The 24,915-nt window shown below is 45.7% G+C and overlaps 1 protein-coding gene across 7 annotated transcripts in view; it reads left to right on the forward strand.

Annotated features, from left to right (window-relative positions):
- The window catches only part of LOC147019045 (ubiquitin carboxyl-terminal hydrolase 13-like), a 115,761-nt gene that overhangs the window by 38,693 nt on the left and 52,153 nt on the right, over window positions 1-24,915 (forward strand). For 5 of the 7 annotated variants that reach the window (XM_085899242.1, XM_085899243.1, XM_085899239.1 and 2 more), the window contains 11 exons: window positions 2,703-2,839; window positions 3,510-3,652; window positions 3,821-4,005; window positions 4,698-4,795; window positions 14,748-14,947; window positions 18,046-18,117; window positions 18,410-18,503; window positions 19,178-19,300; window positions 22,047-22,200; window positions 23,957-24,155; window positions 24,291-24,379. In XM_085899242.1, the coding sequence (XP_085755368.1) occupies window positions 2,703-2,839; window positions 3,510-3,652; window positions 3,821-4,005; window positions 4,698-4,795; window positions 14,748-14,947; window positions 18,046-18,117; window positions 18,410-18,503; window positions 19,178-19,300; window positions 22,047-22,200; window positions 23,957-24,155; window positions 24,291-24,379 (1,494 nt within the window). Of the gene's footprint in view, window positions 1-2,702; window positions 2,840-3,509; window positions 3,653-3,804; window positions 4,006-4,697; window positions 4,796-14,747; window positions 14,948-18,045; window positions 18,118-18,409; window positions 18,504-19,177; window positions 19,301-22,046; window positions 22,201-23,956; window positions 24,156-24,290; window positions 24,380-24,915 lie in introns of all 7 variants that reach the window. The other 2 variants (XM_085899244.1, XM_085899245.1) reach the window with 2 other exon arrangements.

The raw sequence follows: 24,915 nt of genomic DNA on the forward strand, positions 1-24,915 counted from the left end.
TTTTCTTTTACTATCTTTATTTTGGACCAGCCGCCATTACTACCATCACAACCACCACCAACCACGTCTCAACAGCCATCACACAACAACAACAACGCCAACAGCCATGACCTTTACCGTCACAACTCGCCCTCGCAACCATCGCATCTCCGCCATTTCCACGCCGCTTGTGGGCACTGATACTGGACTCGTGCAGGGCGCGCACCGAGCAGCGTGTGCAGAAACATCACAGCCTTTCCGAAGAAAACGGATCAAAAACGACTCACGCCCACTTCTGTTCCGTCCTATCGGCGAGCGTGGGGCGATTTGGCCCCGCCTCCAGGTGCGTTGGAGTGTGGTCGCTATATGCAAATTCATGGATCAAAAAGCATTCACGCCCACTTTTCCTCTGTCCAATGGGGAGCCAGCCGGAGGTGAAGGGTCAGAGGTAAAGGGTCGAAGGTGAAGGAGCGAGGCCACGGGGGATATAAAGGGCCGCGTTCGTCAGTTAAGTGGAGTTCGGAGTTGAGTTGGGAAGAAGAAGCAGTAGTAGTCAGTCAAGATCAGTTCAGAGTTGAGTTGGGAAGAGCCAGTCAAGAGAGGAGTCTGAGAAGGCGGTTGGACGGAGCTGTGGAGAGTTGGCGGCGGCGAAGGCGGTCGAGGGGGTGCTCGTGTCAGAGTTGGGGAGCTGCGGAGGGGAGAGGCCGGCAACGCGACCAAGGTCGTGGTGGAGACGCTCGTCGCGGGACCCGAGACAGGGAGATATCCTCCTTCCCCCGAGCATCAACAACCCCCTACTGTTTCCCCCCGCGCTGAGATAGTGCGAGAAGGGGGCCCCGTTCCCACCCCATACTAGGCAGTCCCAGCGAGGCCCGCGGAGTCGGGGCGCCAGCGCCATTTTGCGGCTCATCACCAGACGGGTAGGCCCGACGCGGTCTCGGCCCCAGGCCCGCCTGCCCCCCTCATCCTTGAGGGTGGTCCTTTTCTTTTGCTTTGAGTATATGTGTTGTCGGCGCCGTCTGTGAAGTAAAACTGTATAAGTGTTGCCGTGTGCTCGGTAGTCGGTTTGCTCTGCATTGTGTTTTGCTTTTACATTTGCTTTTTGTGTATTATTGTGTGTTTCTTCTTCTTTTACATTTGCTTTTGGTGTAATTGTATATGTGTGCTTTCCGTTCATCGCGAAATAAATGTGCTTTATGTTGAACTGTTTTCCCGTTTCGCTTCGTCTTTTCCTTTATTGAATCTCCATCTTACTTCACGTAAAGGGTTGGTCGTGGGCTAAAACGCCCGATAATTAATCGAACCGTCCAGGTTGACGATAACACCGCTCGGTTATCCCGATAGTACCGAACGGGTCGCTTAAAGTGGCCCGTGTCCGAAGTCGACCTGCGCCGAGGTGCGATCGCCCGGTCTACCTTCCGTATGGGTACTTAGGTAGGTCGAATTTGGCGAGCAACCCTATCCCACGCGGGTGCCGATTGGCACGATCGTGGTGAGGCCGAAAGGCCCACCCGTGACTAGTTCCCGGCGTTAGTCCGAGAGGGTCACGACGGGATTGTCCGTCCGGTGGGCGACGTGCCGCGATTCGAGTTACGTGGCCGTTCGCACGCCGGCGGGTGCGAATCCGCAACAATATATACACACACACACACACACACACACACACACACACACACACACACACACACACACACACACACACACACACACACACACACACACACACACACACACATCCACCATTCCTTTCATGTGGCTGGTGTTGGCTTAATGGTTAGGATGGTGGGCTTGGGATCCAAGATCCTGAGTTCAAATCCCATTTAGCTGTTGAATTAATACCAGGTGGGGTTGACTCTGCCTGTCCTCCTTCCGAGGTCGGCAAAATGAGTGCCAGCTTGCTGGTATCCTGTGTCGGAGTGGCGACCCGTCCAGTGCTCTGCACAATAGCAAAGGAGATTGCTTTGGCAGCACCAAGGCTATGCACAGAGTGTGGTCCCAATGGATGGGATGGATTCCTTTCATACTGTAAGATGCATAGGGCTGCTGAAGCAGTTTCATTGGCAAGGACAGTCGATAACGGATTGGCACTCCAACGCAGGTAACCTCGAATGGTTATTACCCCAGTAAGCTGGTACTCATTTTACTGACCTTGGAAGGATGACAGGCTGAGTCAACCCACTTGGTTTCATTTAAATAGCCTGATAGGGACTTGAACTCAAGTCTTGAACTTGAACTAAAATCTTGAACTCAAGAACTGAGGATCTTAAGCGAGCCACCTTAACCGTTAAGCCAATACCAGGCCTATACTGTATATATATATATATATATATATATATATATATATATATATATCTATATATATATATATATATATATATATATATATATATATATATAAAATACTGTTTTTATGGATGCATTACCATATACGCATTTGCTCCATTGTAGATATAGAAATATCAGAAGTTGGAATTTGTGTGTGTGTGTGTGTGTGTGTGTGTGTGTGTGTGTGTGTGTGTGTGTGTGTGTGTGTGTGTGTGTGTGTGTGTGTGTGTGTGTGTGTGTGTGTGTGTGTGTGTGTTACATTTTTCTTGAGTACGCCTGCTCATGGTAATTTTAAAGTGGACACTTGAAAGTAAAATGTAGTGCAATGCCGGCTATTAAAAATAATCGAACTGGCATGGAGAAGGCTTTTGTTTTGAACCTTTACTTTCCCATCACAGCTGAAGAAGTGGAGGAGGAAAATGAAGATGAGAATTTCAAAGAGAAAGGGCTGGAGTGGGTGCGCGAAGCTTGGCTGGTGGTCTTTCCAGAACAGATTGAAATACGTTTGCCCAACATTGAGGAGTTGCCAGCCATGGTATGAATGATGGATGTGCAGGGTTTGTGGTGCATCCGTGAGCGTGTGCATATCGGCATACACGGTCAAATCAATTTTGCTTGATAGATAGTCAGATGTGCATTACTTCAGACTCAGAAAATCTTTTTGTTAATGTATCAATGTTGTTTCGGAGGGACGGTCAATATCGTACTGTTTTCCCATTCAAGTGGTTTCCTTGGTTCATCCAAGCGATGTCATTTCTCGTCCCTGAAAACATTACATGGATGCTACTGTACGAGTGTGCAGTAATCCCAATGCCGAGTCTAATTGTAATGGTTCATTTTTGTTCTGGTCCTGGTATTTCGTTTCCTCCTCCTACGTATGTGAATACCTCGTGGTGAGTCGAATGGGTTTGTGTGTGACTCGTATAATTGTGACACACCTTGCATGATTTAAAAAAAATTAAAAAGAAATTCTCACCTTCACTCATTTTTATTACAAAACTGGACTTTGGGAGTGAACAATATGGGCAGACGGTCCTCGCTGACATTCACAAACGTTACTGTGCTTTTTCAAAGGAAGAGGGCTGGTTTATCTGGAAGTGCTGATGCATTTATTCAGAAGTGTAAACATTTACACAGTATACGAGAATTACAAATCGTGAGTCTGATCTGGGCCGTTGAATAACTGAATGAGGCCTTGGGTGCAGGTCTCGATTGCATGTGATGCTGTGCTGCGTGCTGATCCCTACCCTTGCCATGGAGCTGAACCCTGGGACAGCGAGTTCAGACAAATCTCACACCAAGCTGAAAATCTGCAGCAACTGGACAACGGTGTTTGTATTCCACCCAGGTCTGTCAAATGTTACTGTTACTTTTGCAGTTCCTTTTGGAATTAGTTTGAGCAACAATGTACAATTTGAATGCAATTTTTTAATATTTTTTTTTTCATTTTTGCTTACATCACAAACTGGTTCTATGTACACGTAGTCTTACTAATTGCAGTGTGTACGGGGCACAGTGGATGGCGCTGTGCATGCTGTGACGTCAAGAAGAACCTGTGGCTGAATCTCTCTGATGGAGAGATTCGTTGTGGCCGGAAGTACGTGGACGGTACAGAGGGGAATGGACATGCGCTGCTGCACTTCGTTGAAACTGGGCATTCCCTTGCTGTCCGCATGGCATCCATAAGTCCTGACGGTGCCGGTATGTGTCCCTCCCTGTCTGTTTTTTCTTGATTTTCTGTAATTTGCTTTTAAATCTGATTTAAAAGAATATATATATATATATATATATATATATATATATATATATATATATATATATATATATATATATATATATATATATACATACTTCTCAGGGAGACTGGATGTTGTTGCGATAACTCAATTGGTCGTGTACTTTCCTGTAATCTGTGGTCATAGATTTGTTCTTCTTTGGATTTGAATCAAACTAAAACTACCATCCTCATGTGGTGCTGCTGCATCTTGGAGTGCACCCTCTTTCAGAGTAGGATAAAAGTTGGCTGCACCGTCCACATTTATTCTCCTTTGTAGAGATTAAATGAGCTGTGCAAGTTAATCATAAGGCAATGTAGTTATCATGTTAATGGTAAAAATACATCAAAGATGAGTAAATAGATTAACGAAATGGGACATGGATGAAACACAGGCATGATGGGCCGATTGGCACCTTGCTTGTTTTATTGCATATACTTATTGTCATCTTGTTTGTGTTTTTATGCTTGAATTTCCTCTTCACTCAGTGAGTTCCATGCCAATGTTGGGCTTGTCTTCAATTGGTGCTTTATTCACCTTTTTGCACGCCCAAGCTTCTGTTCTGCGAATATCCATGTTGTAACTGGTTGCATATTTATCTGCACCAATCTTCTGCAGATGTGTTTTCGTTTGAGAAAGATGAGATTGTCATCGACCCCAAGCTGTCTGAACACTTGGAGCATTTTGGAATCAACATTATGTGTCAAAAGACGCAGGTACGGAGAATCAAGAGGGGTCACGGGGACATAGGGGAGAGTACAAAGGTAAAAATGGGATTAAGTCCATAGAAAACAGGTATTTTACTCATGAAAAGGTGAGTAACTATAGGGATGGCTTAGGTATTTTATACTGCCATCTCTGTTTACCTTCATTTATTAACTGAATTTGACCTCTCTGTGTTCACTTACCGTCAGGATTTATGTGGCCATTGTACCAGCCAAGAGGCCTATTCTTGGATGTTAGCAGCCACATGATTGCAGGGAAAGCAGGCAGCACAACACCCCCGATAATTAAATATTTACGTGTATCAGCCCCTCCACACTTTTCTTTGCTTTTTAAGCGGTGTAGCCGTTTCAATATTTGGAATGTCCATCTGTCAAAATCATCTGTCAAGCGGTCGCAGACGCTGAATTGACACAAGGGGAGCTCTAACCACCTACCGTCACAAGAAGGAAATGCCAACCTGCACCTCCTCCTTCAGACACGGGTGCTTTTATATATTTATTAATTAAAAAATATATTCGGCCAATCATGTCTGCGCTAGACTCTCTCTTTCGAGTGCAGCCTATGGCTGCTGGTTGCATCATTGGTTGGGACGCAGCTATGCCGCTGATGCAGTGTCCCCCTTACCAGTACACGTACTCATTTTGCCGACCTCGGAAGGATGACAGGCTGAGTCAACCTCCTGGTGTATTAATTCAGCGGCCAACGGGGCTTGAACTCAGGACCCTAGGATCCCAAGCCGCCACCCTCACCATGAAGCCAACACCAGGCTTTGCGCTAGACCAACACCAGATTAAAATATCTGTCAGGCAATATACTTAATTCCACTGGGCAGAGGGTGAGGTGTTATGTACGCAAATAAAATTAATATTTAAATGAAATTTTGTTTTATTATTATACGTATTAGGGGTGGGCAGGAGGCACGTGGGTGGTTGTGAGCTGAGTGCACAAACACCAACCACATCTTCCCTTTTTTGATGAGACCCTCTTCCAGACATCACAGTCACTACACATGTATACAATGACCCATCCAGACGCAAGCTACCTACAAGTCCTGACAATATCCCTATACCCCTCTATCCCCAATGCTTCTGGGTACCGATCTAATTCCAATTTAAACTTATCCATTGTTTCTACCACCACTACCTTTTGAGGGAGACCATTCCATGCATTACTCTTCTGCACTTACTGTCTGTACTCTTCATTATTTTACGCATCTCAATCAAATCCCCTCATAATCCCCTCCTTTCTAATGTGTAAGATCATATTTTCCTTCAGCTCCCACTCATGGCTTAGTCTAGGTTTTTATTTTATTTTATTTTTTGTTGACAAAGTCAAGCTCGTGAAAGAGTTAGAACATAGAACGGATCAGGACGTGATTGAACAAAAGGGACAGTACAAAGTGAGGTGGGGGGGAGGGAACTCCAACAGTGGAGTTGAGGGACAAAATAGAGGGCGACTTGGACGAATTAGAGGTAGATTTATCCCCTCTCGACTTCCGGTTCCGGGTTTGGAGCGATGAGAAGTCTCCTTCGGGGCTCTCTGCTGACGTTCTCAAAGTTAAGTTTCCGGTCGTTATCTGTCCCGCTTTAACTGTTTAATTTTCTCATCTACATGTTACTGTGTGTTCCTAGTTCGGTTTTGTTTCAAAAATCGTGCTATTTTGTGAGTATTTTTGTCGACGTTCTTACCGGGTGTTTGAGGCCTAGGCGTGAGGCGTACCGGTTCCACTCGGTGTTCAATCGTTTTTTTTGTTTTGTTTGTTTTTTTGTTTTTTCTCCCCATTACCTTCAATTTCTATCCTCCCCATTACCTTCAATTTTCAACATCCCCCATTCTCCCAACTAATCTCTTTCTTATCTCAAAAAAAAACCCAACAACAACAACACGCTGACCTTCTCCCGATTCTGCTTCTTCTTCTTCCTCTTATCTTCCTCCTCGTCTTCTTCCTCGATTTTTTTTTTTTCTGCACTTCCATGACCTAATCTGTTGAAAACTCTCTCAAACATTAATATTAACAACAAAAACGATCTTATAATGCTTCATCTTCCTCTCTCACACATGTGGTACTCTTTACTGTTTCATAATGCACTACTCTTCTGCAATTTTAACAGACTGCTCTCATTTCAAGCTCTCCTTCATTCCTTGCCTAAAAATTCCAACTATTACAGCGCTTCTTCTCTCCATTCTCTGAATTCGCCTTAATTGCATCCATCAAGAATTGTGTTAAATCGCATCTCTGACCTAAAACTTTTAAAAACCACAGTTTGCTACGAATGTTCGCTTTCCATCAACCATTCTTTTTTTTCCAACTTCAGTGCCAACTCACCCCCTCACCCCTCACTCTCACTCTCAAAGCAACCATCCCACTCTTCTCCCTCCAAGCCTCCCTCTCACCTCTCTCAAAAATTCCCCCCTCACCTTTCTCCCACCTGTCATCCCCTCACTCATCCTTCTCAAAGTTGCCCCCCCTCTCATCCACCAAGCTGCCTCCCTCCACTGCCCTCTCACCTCCATCTCTTCACTATACCTCCTCAAATCCTCAACTTCCTTCTTCCTTGTCTCTTCTCCCCCCTCTCCCCCAGCACCACAGAGCCTATTCTCCTCCTCATTCGGCCCCTCCCCGAGCTATTCTGCAATACCCCACACTCTTTCAACAACCCTCCTTACCTCCCCCCCTTGTCCCTTCTCCTACCCTCCCCCTCCCCCTCCATCCCCTGCACCCACAGCCTCCTCCCCTACCTCTTCATTAAAAGTGTGGACCTCAAATATCCGGGCCTTCGCTCAAACCTTTCCATACAGGTTGCCACTGACAAACCAGACATAGTCTGCCTAACAGAAACTTTCCTCTCCCAAGACGTGTCTGACTCCCAAGTATCTCTCCCCGGTTACTCCCTCCTCCGGTATGACAGACCTGAGCCTCGTCCTGGTGGAGGTGTTGCTCTCTTAATCAAAGACTCTATTCCTCACTCTCCATGCACTGCTCTCACTCCCCCACACCCCCAGGAATACCTCTGGCTAAGGCTTCCCCTCCACTCCCACCTCATGTTTATATGTGTACTGTACCGTCCACCGAACAGTGATGACTCCATCTACACCTCACTATCCGAAAACATGGACCAACTTCTATCTTTTCATCCAAACTTTCTCTTCCTCTTATGTGGTGACTTCAATTGTCATCACGCCAGTTGCCTAGGTGTGGGTACCTCTCTCACCTGTCATGGCACCTCAGCAAAAGCTTTCTGCGACTCATTAGGACTGACTCAATCGGTCAACTTCCCGACCTGGATCTCAACCAATGGTACTCCATCTCTTCTGGATCTGATTTTGACAAATTTCCCTGACATTATCTGCTGCTCTTCATCCGCTCCAATCGGTTCTTCTGACCACATCCTTGTCAAAGTGGACATCTCTCTGGCTGTTATCAGAGAACCACCTCACCGCCGTCGAGTCTGGCATTTCACTCAAGCCGACTGGCAGGGTCTCCGAGCAGCCATCAAACTTACAGACTGGTCTCCTATCACTACTTTCTCAAACATCAACTCATCCTGGGAATTCTTTCAAAGAACTTGCTCTCCCTCATGCACAGATTTATCCCCTCTCGTGTTCAGTTGTCCTACCCTTCCTCCTGCCCTTGGTTTACTGAAGCTTGTGGCGAGGCAGTTGTCCTGAAACAACTTGCCTTTGCCTCATGGAAAGCAAACCCAACTGAGGGCAATCTCAGTTCTTTCCACAAAGCTCGGAACAAGTGTGTATCTACCCTCAGGAGAGCCAGAAAACAACATCTTTCTCATCTCAAGTCTGAACTCTCAAACCTCTCTCCCTCCTCAAAATCCTGGTGGCGTTTAATCAAATCTGTTTCTGGTGTATGTTCCCCCTCCATCCCCTCCCTTCCCTCAAATGACTGCACTGCTGACACCGCACGTGAAAAGGCTGAATGCCTAAACTCGGTGTTTGCATCAAAATCTTGTGTCCTAAACCCATCACTTTCTCTACCCACCTTACCCAGTCGCACCCAACTGTCCCTGGACTCTGTGTCCTTTTCTCCTGACAAGGTGGAGAGCTTGCTTTCTAACCTCGACTCAGATTCTGCAACTGGTCCAGACGGCATCAGCCCACGTGTCCTCAAAGCCTGCTCTTCTGCTCTTGCTCACCCTCTCTCTGTTCTATTCACCTTCTCATTTGCCCAAGGTCATCTGCCATCTGCTTGCAAATCTGCTAACATCACTGCCCTGCATAAAAAAGGTGCAAAAACAGATCCTTGCAACTACAGACCAATCAGCCTTCTCCCAATCATCAGCAAGGTTATGGAATCCATCATCGCTTCAGACATGAAATCCTTCCTCTTCTCCAATGGCTTGATTTCCGATCATCAATTTGGTTTCAGACCAGGTCACTCTACCCTGGATATGCTGCTTCTGCTCTCCCATCAATGGATGGAGGTCCTCAATGCCAGACAGGAAATCCGAGCCGTATCCCTGGACATATCACGTGCTTTTGACACAGTCTGGCACCCTGCTCTACTCACCAAACTCTCTTCCCATGGTATTCAAGGCCATCTCCACTCATGGCTCGCAGACGTCCTCTCCTGTCGCAGTCAACGTGTGGCCCTAAATGGAGTTCTTTCATCCCCTCGTCCTGTGCAGGCTGGAGTTCTTCAAGGTAGCGTTCTGGGCCCTGTTCTTTTTCTGGTTTTCATCAATGATCTCTCCGACTCTCTGGAAAATCCTCTATTTCTCTTTGCCGACGACTCCACCCTCTGCCGTACCATCTGTCATCCCTCAGACCGGCAAGCAGCAGCTTCTTCGCTCACTGCAGATCTGGATAAAATCACAAACTGGTCCAACACGTGGAACATGTCTTTCAATCCAGACAAATCTCACACTCTCACTATCTCTCTTCGAAAGGACCGTTTTGAACCCCCCCCCATCCACTTTCTCAACAATCCTCTAGAAGAAGTCTTTTCTTTCAAGCTTCTAGGTCTCACTATCTGCCATGACCTTTCCTGGCAAAGTCACATTTACAACCTCACCTCAAAAGCCAGTCGTCGACTGGGAATCCTCCGTCATGCAAAGTCCTTCCTCGGCCCTCTTGAGCTCCTGACCACTTACAAAGCTTTTGTCCGTAGCCTGATGGAGTACTGCTCTCCCCTCTGGGCTGGTGCTCCTGCCTCCCACCTTTCTCGGCTTCACGCTGTCGAAACCAGGGCATTTAGGATCATCGGCATCTCCTGCAATGAAGCTGAGTCTTTGGGCCTCTCACTCAATCAACGCAGGTTGGTTGGTGGTCTTTGTCTTCTACCGACTCCTCTCCAACCTTGCCCCCCCCCCTGCTCTCTCTGCGATTTGTCCCCACCACATTTCCACAGGGCGCTCAAGGTCCGCCAACAACCCCCTTCTGGTAAAACTACCAAAATCACGAATCAATGCTCACCTTCACCCTTTCATTCCTCTTTTTTCCCGCCTTTGGAATAAGCTTCCTCACTCTATTCATTCCCATTCTTCCCTCCAGGCTTTCAAAACAGCTGTTCACCACCACCTCTTATCATCCCCCATCCAAATCCTCGATCTTTTCTACCCCCGATAATCCACCCAAGCCCACTTCCTTAAATTCCCCTGCTTTCCTTCCTGAAAGTCCCTGTAATGTCCATCTTCTCTTCACCATGTTCCCCGTCCCATCCCCATCCCTCTCCCTTCCACAGTTCACCTAATCTGTCTGTTCCCCACTGTTTTGTCCCTCCCACTCCCACCCCTCTTGTCTCATGCCCCCTTGCTGTGAGTTGTGTGTTCGCTCTCATACGAGCCTCGACAAGGTATACAAAAAAAAAAAAAAAAGAGGAAGACACATGGAGTGGGCAAAAAGGATACAGCAACAAACTCTCAAGAAGGAATAACTGGAAATTTGGAAGGAGGTGAGCTTGGTGGCAGGGTGTTAACGAGGGTGGACAAGACCTCTTCTCTCTTCTTTCGGCTGCTCCCGTTAGGGGTCGCCACAGCGGATCATCCGTATGATCCGCATTGTGATTTGGCACATGTTTTACACCGGATGCCCTTCCTGACGCAACCAGGCTTAGAGGGTAGACAAGACCATGGTTTTGGATTGTGCATGATCTGAGATGGTGGTGAATGGCTGTTTTGAAGACCTGGAGGGAAGAATGAGATTGAAGAGAATGTGGAAATTGGTTTCACGGGTGGGGAAAAAGAGGAACAAATAAATGGATGATGAGCAGTGATTCTGGATTTTGAGAGTTTCACCATCAGGGGATTGATGGTGGACCGTGTACGCCCTGCAGAAACCTCTGGGGGGGGGGGCGTGGAGGACGGGATAGAGAATGGAAAGAGCAGAGGGTGCAAGACCAGAAAGGAGTTGATAGAAGACAGAGACCACCGACCTGTCTCCGATGTGAAAGTGATAGGCCCATTGACTCAGCTTCATCATGGGAGATCCCAATGATCTTGAAGGCCTTGGTTTCCACAGCATCAAGTTGAGCAAGATATGAGGCAGGGGAGCCAGCCCAGAGGGGAGAGCAGTACTCCATCAAGCTGTGGATGAAGGCCTTTGAGGTGAAAAAAAAGTTGAGATGTGCAAATGAAGGACTTTGTACAACAGAGGATGCCCAGTTGGCGGCTGGCTTTGGAAGCCAACTCAGAAATGTGGTTTGCCAAAGAAAGATCATGGCTGATAGTGAGACCCAAGAGTTTCAGTGGCTGACCTTACTCAAAAGAAGTTAGATCAAGTTGAGCTCGCCCCGGAATCGATCCAGTCGCTCCATACTGAACGCTCACTATGGCAGTTACAGTACATCCCATCTTAGATGCTGTGACCAAAACTGTATACAGTATTCAAGGTTAGGCCTTGTTAAATTCAGATACAATGTTAACACCACCTCTTGATTTATAAATGATCCCCCTCCGAATACAACCTAAAATCCTATTTGCTTTCCTGAGAGTTGCCTGGCACTGTGCTGCCTGCTTCCCTCCCTTATCTATTACCTCCCCCAGATCCTTCTCCTGTGTGACACACTCCAAAATGACCCCTTGCATCCTGTAATCTCTTTTCAGTGTTCGTTCCCATCCCCAACACCTTATACTTGCTCAGGTTAAATTCCATCTACCAATCGTTTGCCCAATCTAAACAAGTATCAATACTTTCCTGTATCTGATCAACACCCCCTCTGCTATCCACCTCACCTCCAAGCTTTGTATCATCTGCAAATTTGGAAAGCTTACTCTTTACCCCACTATCCAAATCGTTGATATAAATATTGAATAGTAATGGTCCGAGTACTGATCCCTGAGGTACCCCGCTACTTACATCCTCCCACTCACAGCCACTCTATGCTTCCTACCACTAAGCCAGTTTGCAATCCAATTAGCTACCCGACAAGCCACTCCATAAGCCCTCACCTTGGCTAACAACCTCTGATGTGGTACCTTATCAAATGCCTTCTTAAAGTCTAGGTATACTATGTCCACTGCCATTCCCTCATCCACCCAATCAGAAACTGCTCCATAGAACCCCAACCAATGGTAAACTTGACCACCCTTTCATCAATCCATGCTAACTACCTTTAATTCGATGGAAATTACTGCATTTAAATTGTTCCTCACCTGGTCCCGAATTTATGTCTCCAACACCTTCCCCACAACTGAAGTCAAACTAACAGGTCTATAATTTCCCAATTCTTCTCTGGATCCTTTCATAAATCATGGTGTTACATTTGCTACTCTCCAATCCTCCAGTACCTGTCCTGACTCCAGGGAACTATTGAAAATATCCATTAACATCTCGCTTAACTGCTCAGCCACTTCCATCAATACTGTCGGGTACATATTATCTGGCCCTGGATCCTTATCTACTCTTAGATTTCCGTGCTGTTCCTTTACTTCCTCCACTCCAACCTGGATCTTCTGGAAAAGCCCTTCCTCACCTCCTCGATAGATACTCTCAGCTATTGGCAATTCTCCTGATTGTTCTTGTGTCAAAGTAGAAGCAAAATACCTGTTTAATAAGACTACCATCTCACCTTCATCACTAACCACTCTCCCGATCCATCCATCCATTGGGACCATACTCTGTGCAGAGCGTTGGTGCTGCTTAAGCAGTCTTCTTGGCTATTGGACACAATCCTGGACGGGTCGCTTCTCCGACACAGTATACCAGCATGCTGGCACTCGTTTTGCTGACCTCGGAAGGATGACAGGCAGAGTCAACCCCACCTGGTATTAATTCGACAGCCGAGTGGAATTTGAACTCAGGATCCGAGGATCCCAAGCCCACCACCCTAACCATTAAGCCAACACCAGGCACACTCTCCCAATGCTATTCCTCAATGGGCCCACACTGGTCCGAACCTGTCTTCCCCTGATATACTAAGAGAATGCCTTGCTATTTTGTTTAATATTCTTCGCCATGTCTTTCTCATATTAATTTAACTTGCCTAGTTATTTTTTGAAGTCTGACTCCAGTCCTGTTCTTCTGTACCTGATAAATGCCTTCTGCTTATCTTTAACAGCATCTCACTACTCAACCACCCTGGCCTCTTTATGTTTCTAGTTTTACACCTCATTGGAATGTACTTACTCTGCACTCTACAGATTTGGTCCTTGAAGGTTTCCCATTTCTCAGATGCTGATTGTGCTGTTGTTAGAGTCTCCAAATCTTCATCACCCAATTCTCTCGTCATACCCTCAACGTTTGCCTTCCTGAAATCTAATGGCCTCACCCGACTATCCTGAACTCTAACCCTCAACAGAATCTTTGCACACACAATGTTATGGTCACTTGCTCCTAAATGCTCCCTGACCTCCACCTCCTCCATCATATTGGGATCGTTACTTAAAAGGAGGTTTAACACTGCACTCCCCCTCGTGGGCTTATCTACAAACTGGGTTAAAAAGCAATCCTGGACTAAAACTCAGAAATACTCATCCGTTCTGCCCTTTCCCTGTTCCTGGACCCAATCTATCCCTGGCAAGTTAAAATCCCCCATAATCAACACTCTTCCCTTACCACATGCCCTTTTGAATTTTTCATGTACTCCTCCTTCCTCCTCTTCCTTTACATCAGGAACCCTATAAAAGCATCCCCAAGAATGTTACTGTTCTTACAATCCTGATCTCCAGCTGCACAGAATCCTCCATATTAATTCCCTCCTTCATGTCATCCCTTTCTCTCAATACAATTGTGCCTTTGACCTTGATCATCAAATTTTCTCTTTCCCATCACACCGAAACAACCCGTTTCCCCAACCATATTTAACTAACTACTCGACTAGTAGAGGAAACCAAGTGGACTTTAAACACACGCTTCAAAATGTATGTAGGAGTGGAGTGGAAGAGTTGGAAAGTGAAGCTATTGAGAATGATGATCTGCACTGTCTCTGGACATGTCCTAAATACTTTTGTACTGACGGCGTATGAAAACCTCCACTCTGTTGGGACAAGTGTGTGGCCTGAGCCGAAGGACACCTCGAAAAGTAACGTGAAATATTGCTTTTGTAATAACCAAGAGCCTCTGAAAAATAAGCCAGGACCAAATTGAGTTCAGTGCATCTACACACTGTAGTCTTTCAACATCAGTACACCTTTGGTGCAGTTCATGGCAGTTTTCAGCAGTGGGATTCCAAATGGGAATTTGAACCCTTTTTCTCAAAACTTGTATCGTATGGTGTTTACCTTTCTTCCAAGCTTGGTTCTAAAAGCTCATATTATTGGACAACTGATTTCTGCTGTGACACTTTCTTGATACCCGTACAATGCAAGCAGAAATGTTTGGATGCTGAAGCGTTTAAAGTGAATCCGATGCATGTGAAACGGCCTGCAGGATGACTCTAGAGCTCCTTCCTTTTGAATTTTTTGTCATAATGTAGTACCTGTTGCATTTAGCTTTGTGAATCGTTGGATTAAGAGGTGATGCTAAGTTTGTGCTCTTGTTGTGACACAGGAAGCTGAGTGGGGGCTGGGTCCAGGCCGGCGGCCGACGATGGAGCCACGGGCATCTGAGTGGGATACACTGCAGGAGTCTGGCCTCAAACTGAAGCCTGTGTATGGGCCAGGCTATACAGGCCTGCGAAACCTTGGGCATTCGGCCTACCTAAGTACTGTCATGCAAGTGCTCTTCAGTATAACAGAATTCCAGCGCCGGTGAGCAGTTGGTTTGTCCCAATCGCTCGGAAAACTTTTTTTTTTCCTTTTTTTTTGTACACCTCGTCGAGACTCATGGAAGAGCTGGTACACTGAACGAATCAGGATGTAACAGGCAAAAACAAGATGCAAAGAACACATGCATGGGGTGGACAAGTTGGATATACAGAAGGAAAATTGGAAGGAAGAGGGTTTGGGTGGGTTAACGAGGGTAGAAAAGATCATGGTTTTGCATTGGGTTCGATATGAAATTGTGTTGAACAGTTGAATTGTAGAGAAGGTGTTCAGCTGATTTTAAGACCTGGAGGGAAGAATGAGTTTGAAGAGGATGTGGAAGTTGATTCCACAGGTTGGATAAAAAAGAGAAACAAATGAGTGGAGGTGAGCAGTGATCTTGGATTTCGGTAGTTTCACCAGAAGGGGGGTTCATGGTGGATCATGTGAGCCTTGCAGAAACCTGGGGGGGGTACAGAGCACAGAAAGAGCAGAGGGTGAAAGACCAGTAAGGAGGCGGAAGAAGACAGAGAGACCACGGACCTGTCTGCGATGGCGAGTGATAGGCCCAGAGACTCAGCTTCATCATGAAAGATTCCAATGATCTTGAAAGCCTTGGTTACCACAGCATCAAGTTGAGCAAAATGGAAGGCAGGGGAGCCAGCCCAGAAGAGAGAGCAGTACTCCATCAAATTGTGGATGACGGCCTTCTAGGTGGATAGGAGTTCAGGTGTGCCAAGGAAGGATTTTGTGTAATGGAGGATGCCCAGTCAGCGGCTGGCTTTGGAAGCCAACTTTGAAATGTGGTTTGCCCAAGAAAGATCATGGCTGATGGTGAGATTCAGGAGTTTCAATGACTGAACTTTCTCAAGAGGATTGTTAAGAAAGTAGATGGGAGGGTTCGCCAGATTGTCCTTTCGGAGAGAGTGACATTTCTCAGGATTGAAAGATGTATACCAAGTGTTTGACCAGCTTGTGAATTTTGTTAAAGGTCTGAAGAGAGGGAAGAGGTTGCAGCCTGTCTGTATGAAGGATGAGGAAATCATTTATGAAGATTAGGAACAGGACTGGGCCCAGAACACTGCCTTGGGTTACTCCAGCTTTGACAGGGAGAGGAGATGAAAGGGTTCTGTTGAGAGCCACATGTTGGCTCCAGGAGTGGACGAAGTCAGTAAGCCATGTGTGGAGTTGGCCTTAAGTTCCAAATTTCAGACAGTTTGGAGAGCAGGCAAGATGCCAGACTGTGTCAAAGCTGAGATATGTTCAGAGAAGCAGTCCTTATCTCATGTCTGAAATTGAGGGCCTCCATCCATTGTTCAGAGAGTATCAGCAGCATGTTCAAGGTCGAATGACCAGATCTAAATCCGAAAGGATGATCTGAGATGAGACTGTCGGAGAAAAGGAATGATTTTATGTTTACTGCGATAATGGATTCCATGACCTTGCTGATTATTGGAAGTAAGCTAATTGGTCTGTAGTTAAGGGGATTCGTTTTTGCACCTTTTTTTTTAACGTCATGTGATTTTGGCTGATTTCCAAGTAGATGGAGGATGACCCATGGTAAATTACAGGGTGAAATGGTTGGAGAGAGAGGAAATGCAAAAGCAGCAGAGCAGATTTTTACAACACGTGAGCTGATACCATCTGGTCCAGTGGCAGAAGCAGTCGAGGGTTGAAAGAACCTTCTCCACCTTCTCAGGTGCAAACGACACAGAGTCCAGGAGCAGTTTGGTATGACCGGGAATGATGGGTACCAAGAGTGAGGGGTTGGGAACACAAGATTTGGAATGAAACACAGAATTGAGGCATTCAGCCTTCTCATGAGCTGAGTCGGCTGTAGTGCCATTTGAAGAGAAGGAAGGGATGGAAGGGGAGCAATACACCAGAGAGAAACTTAATAAGGTGCCAACAGGGCTTAGAGGAGGGAGACAAGTTTGAAAGCTCTCTTGCACATCCTCTCTCTACCCTTTTCACCCTGTCATCTGTGCTAGGTGGTCATCTTTCATCTGCTTGGAAATCCGTTAACATCACTGCACGACATTAAAAAAGGAGCAAAAACAGATCCCCTTAACTGCAGACCTGTCTGCTTACTTCCAATCATCAGCAAGGTCATGGAATCCATCATCATAGTTGACATAGAATGCTTCCTTTTCTCGAACAACCTCATCTCAGATCATCAATTTGGCTTCAGACCACGTCAGACCACCTTGGACATGCTGCTTCTACTCACCCAACAATGAATGGACGCCCTCAATGTCAGACATGGGATCAGGGCCATCTCTCTGGACATATCGTGCTTTTGATTCAGTCTGGCATCCTCTCTTACTCTCCAAAGTCTCGCCTATGACATCCAAGGCCAACTCCAGACATGGCTAACTGATGTCCTCTACTCTTGGAGCCAATGTGTGGCACTCAATGGAATATTTTAATCTCCTCTCCTTATCAAGACTGATATTCATCAAGGAAGTGTTCTCGGCCCCAGATTATTCCTAATTTTCATCAATGATCTCTCCAAATCTTTGGAAAATCCCCTTTATCTCTTTGCTGATGACTCCACTCTCTGCCGTGACATCCCTCATCCTTCTGACAAACAAGCAGCAGCCTCGACCCTCTCCTCAGACCTTAACAAAATCACAAACTGGTCAAACGCTTGGAAACATGTCTTTCAATCCTGAAAAATCCCACACACTCACTATCTCTCTCTCTCTGAATGGACCGCACCACATACCTTCCCATCTACTTTCTCACCAATCCTTTCAAAGAGGTTCGGCCACTCAAACTCTTGGGTCTCACTCTCAGCCATGATCTCTCTTGAGCAAGCCATATATCAAAGTTGGCCTCAAAAGCCAAACGCCGAGTGAGCAAACGCCGCCGAAATTCGCGGCATTTTCTAGGAACGTCTTCCCCGCAAATGTTGGGGTCTTACTTATTGTCTTATTCACTCCTATCACCTGGGATTGCTTCCACCTTTCCAAATCCCTTTCACTGTGATTTGTTGAGAATGCCTGAAGTCATCTTCATCAGTAATCATGACCTGACTAATCCCATTTTTTTTTTCCTCCTCCTCCACTCTGCCCTTCCATACCTCCTTGTCCTCATTAAAGATACGTTGGTGGTTTGAACAAGATATTTGATGAATCTCCATTGGATCCAACTCGTGATTTCAACACGCAAATGTGAGTAAAATTCTCGTGCCTTTCGCCAGTTTCATCTCGTACGTTCCTTCGCCATACCTTGAGCTTCGTAAAGCTGTTTGGAGTAGTTGTGGGGGTTTTTAACTTCCATAAACAGCCTGTTTCCATACTGTCTTGTATTTTTTGTTTCATTTTTATGTTTTGCCCCCATTCTTTGTTGCTGCGAGTCCTCATCCCTCTTATTCTGCCCCATGTTTTTATTTATCATTGTGCTCGCCAACATATTTTGTGAGGGGGGTTATTGTTCCCTATTCATCGGCTCCTGCCACGTTAGGGCAAAACTCGGTCAGGGTTTGCTCTCAGGACAATACTCAAAACCCCCATACAAGGCCGAGCTCATCGAGCAGGTCTCGAGGGAGGAACAGCAGGTACCTGGCATGGTTTGGGTGCTATTTTGTGGCAATTCAGTTGGGTCTAGCCCCTTTGTGTGGACATGGATGACTTGTCCTTTTGAATTATTTCACTGACTCCTTAACCGCAACTTTTTAAAAATAACGTTTCTGCATCTTGAGTAATGATGATGGAACATGATTTTGTCATCCGTGGCTTGAGGAAAAACCTTGCTTTCAGAGGCTGGAGTTTCAACTCGACTAAAGCTTCATTGCAATAATTACATCAATACTCTCATCTGTTTTACATTTCCTTTCCACCTGGTTGTGCTTCTGTGGAGCAAGTTCGGTTCCTGCTTGATATAATGCTAAAGGTTGGAATTCTTACTGATTTGGACCACAGCATCACTGTTGGACTTGTCCATCGAGGTGTTTCTGGTAACTGCATGCCGTTGTGTGCAATTGTGCACTTGTGGTGGCTCAGCTGTCTTACTGAGCTAATTTTGTTTTGGACACAGGCTACTTACTCACTGATATATTAACAAAATGTTATTTTCAATTCGCACCCATTATTATTCATCCATCGATCTGATTGGATCTCTCTCGTTGATGATTATGCTGCATTTGCATGCACGAACCTTCTCTCCGACTCTCTCAAACTTCTTTTCCATCGTTCACAAATTCCAACCCCTCCCGTGTCATCCATCACGCAGCCACGTCGTGGCGTGTGCCCACGCATGTTCAAAGAGGTCGTGAGCTGTGGCCACCCCGAGTTCTTGTCTGGGCGGCAACAAGATGCCGCCGAGTTTCTCAAGCACATCATTGTCCTCATTGAGGTTAGACAGATTGAAATGCAAAGAAATGGGAAAGTTAAAAAAAAAAATGGCCATTTGCCCCATCGTGCCTGTTTTATGTAAAATAATTATTTACGCTGTAATCATGAAATTGATTTGTGTTTTGATCACCTTTTCCGTACTCTACCTTGCGAGGGGCGATGAGTGTAGAATTGGTTAACAAACTTGTTTTTCCACGACATCATCATGTCCCCTGATCGATGTTGAGTGTCGTTTCTGCCGAAGCAGTTTCTTGGCGAGGGTTACAATCCTGGATGGGTTTCCACTCCGATACAGGAAGTCAGGGCAGGAATTTTGCACAGGCTGTCAGCGTTAGCTCACCTACTCTTTGCAAAGGATACCATGGGATCTTTACTGTCTACCAACTTATGCTAGCAGACGGAACGCCCAGTTTAATGTCCATCCAAGGAACGGCACACACATTGACGCATTGCCCTGCCAGCGAAACAACAGGATGACAGTTTATAGCTGGAGACAGCTCAGAGGCGATTATGTGTTTCTCTAGGCTATCTTGCCAGCCCCCTTTCCACTACAATTTAAGTTTAATTTCATGGATAGTTTTTCTGCTAATTATAGCTGCCTGAATGAATAATCACTTCTTTTATTTTGGGCTGGCAGGATGGCCTGGAGGTATGCACACTTGCCTCCGAGCTGTTTAGCTTGCGTTTGAATCTCAGCCCAGCTGTAAATTGTCATGCTGGAGTTTCACAGGCAGGTGATTCATCAATGTGTGTGTTTCGTCCCTCGGATGGACTTTAAACTTGGCGTCCCAACTGCCAGCATCAGTTAGTGAAAGTTAAAGATTCCACGGTATCCGTGAAGAGTCGGTGAGCTGCCAGCATCAGTTAGTGGAAGATAAAGATCCCACGGTATCCACGGAGAGTAGGTGAGCTGCCAGCATCAGTTAGTGGAAGATAAAGATCCCACGGTATCCACGGAGAGTAGGTGAGCTGCCAGCATCAGTTAGTGGAAGATAAAGATCCCACGGTATCCGTGAAGAGTCGGTGAGCTGCCAGCATCAGTTAATAGAAGTTAAAGATTCCACGGTATCCGTGAAGAGTCAGTGAGCTGCCAGCATCAGTTAATAGAAGTTAAAGATCCCACGGTATCCGTGAAGAGTCGGCGAGCTGCCAGCATCAGTTAGTGGAAGATAAAGATACCACGGTATCCGTGAAGAGTCGGTGAGCAGCCAGCATCAGTTAATAGAAGTTAAAGATTCCACGGTATCCGTGAAGAGTCGGTGAGCAGCCAGCATCAGTTAATAGAAGTTAAAGATCCCACGGTATCCGTGAAGAGTCGGCGAGCTGCCAGCATCAGTTAGTGGAAGATAAAGATCCCACGGTATCCGTGAAGAGTCAGTGAGCTGCCAGCATCAGTTAATAGAAGTTAAAGATTCCATGGTATCCGTGAAGAGTAGGTGAGCTGCCAGCATCAGTTAATAGAAGTTAAAGATTCCACGGTATCCGTGAAGAGTCAGTGAGCTGCCAGCATCAGTTAATAGAAGTTAAAGATCCCACGGTATCCGTGAAGAGTCGGCGAGCTGCCAGCATCAGTAAGTAGAAGTTAAAGATGCAACGGTATCCACGAAGAGTAGGTGAGCTGCCAGCATCAGTTAATAGAAGTTAAAGATCTCACGGTATCCGTGAAGAGTCGGTGAGCTGCCAGCATCAGTTAATAGAAGTTAAAGATTCCACGGTATCCGTGAAGAGTAGGTGAGCTGCCAGCATCAGTTAATAGAAATTTAAGATTCCACGGTATCCGTGAAGTCAGTGAGCTGCTAGCATCAGTTAATAGAAGTTAAAGATCTCACGGTATCCGTGAAGAGTCAGCGAGCTGCCAGCATCAGTTAGTGAAAGTTAAAGATCCCATGGTATCCGTGAAGAGTAGGTGAGCTGCCAGCATCAGTTAATAGAAGTTAAAGATCTCACGGTATCCGTGAAGAGTCGGTGAGCTGCCAGCATCAGTTAATAGAAGTTAAAGATTCCACGGTATCCGTGAAGAGTCGGTGAGCTGCCAGCATCAGTTAATAGAAGTTTAAGATTCCACGGTATCTGTGAAGAGTCAGTGAGCTGCTAGCATCAGTTAATAGAAGTTAAAGATCTCACGGTATCCGTGAAGAGTCGGCGAGCTGCCAGCATCAGTTAGTGAAAGTTAAAGATCCCATGGTATCCGTGAAGAGTCGGCGAGCTGCCAGCATCAGTAAGTGGAAGTTAAAGATCCCACGGTATCCACGAAGAGTAGGTGAGCTGCCAGCATCAGTTAATAGAAGTTAAAGATCTCACGGTATCTGTGAAGAGTCGGTGAGCTGCCAGCATCAGTTAGTGAAAGTTAAAGATCCCACGGTATCCACGAAGAGTAGGTGAGCTGCCAGCATCAGTTAATTGAAGTTAAAGATCCCACGGTATCCATGAAGAATCGGCAAGCTTTCACCGGCACCCTGAACAAATTCCAAATTCCTGCCCTGACTTCCTGTGTCCGAATGGTTTATAATCCTTTTAGAAAAGACTACTTTTGTGTCAAATTCTTGCCCTGACTAAGGGTCTTTTTGTACAACTGAGATTGAGAAGTGACCTCTCTCGTGTACATTCACATCTATGGAAACGTTCACAATGTAGTTGTTTAAAGCACTCCCTAAAAGGTCGTGGGAGCATTTATTTGGTTATTTTGTCTTGGCTGTACAATAAATACACTTTATCAGAAACTCTGTGGCTCCCCACTTTCCTCACAGGCGAGCAACTGGGGGCTTGATGTAACATCTCGGGTGTTTTGTTTTCGGGTCGAGGAGCGCATTCAGTGCTGCCAGTCACGCAAGGTGAAGTACCGGCATCGCATGGACCACATGATACACCTCCCTGTCCCACCGGAGGCTGCATTAAATAAAGGTGAGCATTCACCGGTCAGGGTAAGATCGTGGATATACTTGATTTACAAATTGGACGAGAAAGGTCAATAATGTCGAAAACCCTTGATGCAAGAAACTACAAACAGATCCTGCAAGAATGCAAGGGAAATATAAAGGAAACACACAAAGTTTTTGTTTTTGTTTTAGAGGTGCTCACACTTGCCTCTAAGCTGTGTAGCCTGGGTTCAAATCCTGACCCAGCTATCAACTATCATTCCGGTATTTTACAGGGAGATTCATCAATGTGTGCCGTCTCTTGGATCGATGTTAAGCTGGGCGTCACATCTGCTGGCATTAGCCGGTGGATGTTAAAGATGCCATGGTGTGCTTCACAAAGAGTAGGCGAGCTATCGCCAAAACCATGGCCAAAAATTCCAAAATTCCTGTCCTAACCTTGTGTTTCCCCTGTCCTAATGGGAACAAAGTTCAAAAGGGTCAACCCCCAAGGAGGTCGCTATTCCCCTTAGTTGGACATGCAGATGAGTAGGAGAAGTAGTAGTAGTAGATGTAGTCGTAGTGAGCCAGTTATTCAGGAAGTGATGTTAATGCTGATCAAATGATTCTGGGTAAAACCAAGATGGCAGGTAACTTAACTTGTGCCATGGAACAGAGGTGTGTGTTGTTAATTTCCTCTTGAAAGAGAACATCATTACTCCAGGTGAAATTCACAGAAGGCCGTCTGTACAATTTGATGATTGATGTCTTTTACGTAGCAATATGAAGAGGAGAGGCACTTCTCTCATGTTAAGGAAGGCGGCGTGTTTCAACAATCTCTCTGACCCTCTGGAAAATCCTCTTTATCCATTTGCTGATCACTCCATCCTCTGCCGTGACATCCCTCATCCTACAGACGGGCAGGCTGCAGCCTCTTCCCTCTCTTTAGACCTTGACAAAATCAGAAGATCATCAAACACTTACAATATATCTTTCAATCCGAACAAATCTCACACTCTCACTATCTCTCTCCAAAAGGACTGTCTGGCAATACCCCCCCCCCCCTCCACATCTGGTTTCTTAACAATCCTCTTGATCTTTTTTAACTATCAGACATGATCTTTCTTGGGCAAACGACATTTCAAAGTTGGCTTCCAAGGCTAGCCACCGACTGGGCATCCTGTGTCCTTGGCACACCTGAAATCCTATCCACATCCTTTGGTGTCAAAAGCCTCTTAGGGGTGTTAGGAGTCTTAAAGGGTCTTAAGGAGTTTAAAGGGTCTAAAAGGTGTAAAGGGCTCTAAAGGTCTACATGTCTGAAAGGAATGTTCCAATATTCCATAATTAATCGAGGTATTTAATAGACGTAGTCAAGGTACAATCGTAAGTAATTAATGGACGTACTCATGGCCCAACTTTTGTTCAAACAGTACGTAATTAATATACATACTAAAACGGGTCGAACAAGACTTCACCTCAACTTGGGTTCACCGTCGTTCCAATGTTATTTGGTTTTTATATAGAGTATATGTAAAGCAACGGTGTGCCATCGACTTCATGCGAATTGTTTTTTGTTTTCAACAATAAAAAGCTTATGTCAAACTTGAACCATCATTGTACATGATGCACGCACAATTTCAGATATGCTCGTCTTCATTAGTCTCTTGTCCGTCACAAAGTTTCAGGAGTCATCAGATTATGAACAACCCAAAAGTCCCTCTTCCAAGCCCTCTAGCCATACCATGTCATCCTCACGGCCTAGTAACACACTGATGCGTGCACAATGACTTGGTGAAATGCAGACCAGCTGTTGGAGTGGGATCGGCAATGGCGAGGAAGTGAAAGTGGTCGGCCCGGAGGACCTGGTGGTCCAGGTGGCCAGACGGCAGGGCGTCCACGTGCTCGCATCCCATTCGGTGCCTGCCTTCAAGCCTTCGCCGAGCCAGAGAATGTGGACGATTTTTGGAGCAGTGAGCTGCAGGCAAGAGCCATGGCTGTCAAGTACGTAGCTGGCATGACGTGTGCATCCACTTTTGTTGTGGTCATGATATTCCAGTGGTTGTGTGGAATGCCAAAATTACAAGCATTCCAAATGATCCACAATATTTCAAAACTGTTGACATCCTTGCTTCCCAGATCGACACGTTTTGCCACATTTCCCGACTACCTGATCATCCATCTAAAGAAATTCACATTTGGACAGGACTGGATCCCACAGAAAGTCGGTACGTGGTACAACCTGATAGCTCTGTACTTCTTTGTGAAAATAACAGACAAACAGATATCTAGTTGCACAGAACGTCTGGGCTCGAGCACCTTAATCGATACGTTCGTTGTATTTATTGGTTGTGGTAAGTGAAAAGATTTGCAGCGGATTCTATAATTGGAATAGATACATTCTGGGTAGTATTCAAATTGGTAACAATGTGAGTTGGAGAGATGTATTTATCTGTTTTGTAGTATTTTATATTCTCTTAATTTTCCATTTGAATTTGAGTTATTGCTTTGACTGTGCAACGTATGGTCATTCAAGTCCACGCCCTTCCGCTTAGTCGAGTCGACTATATTTAAAAATTAGTGATAGTCGACTTGGAGCCTCCAGTAATTTGTGACAACAATGAACATAGGATGATGATTTTGTGACGAGGATTAAATTCACGGTATGTTTCCCATTCACAGTACGTCACTCGGCCACAGATCCCTTTCTAAACAGAGAAATTACCGCAGGCAACGTACTGTTGTGGCCAAAAATATTGGCACC

The sequence above is a fragment of the Eptatretus burgeri genome, chromosome 10 (assembly GCF_056783735.1).
Source record: "Eptatretus burgeri isolate ZD-2024b chromosome 10, Ebu_testis_v1, whole genome shotgun sequence".
Lineage (NCBI taxonomy): Eukaryota > Metazoa > Chordata > Myxini > Myxiniformes > Myxinidae > Eptatretus > Eptatretus burgeri.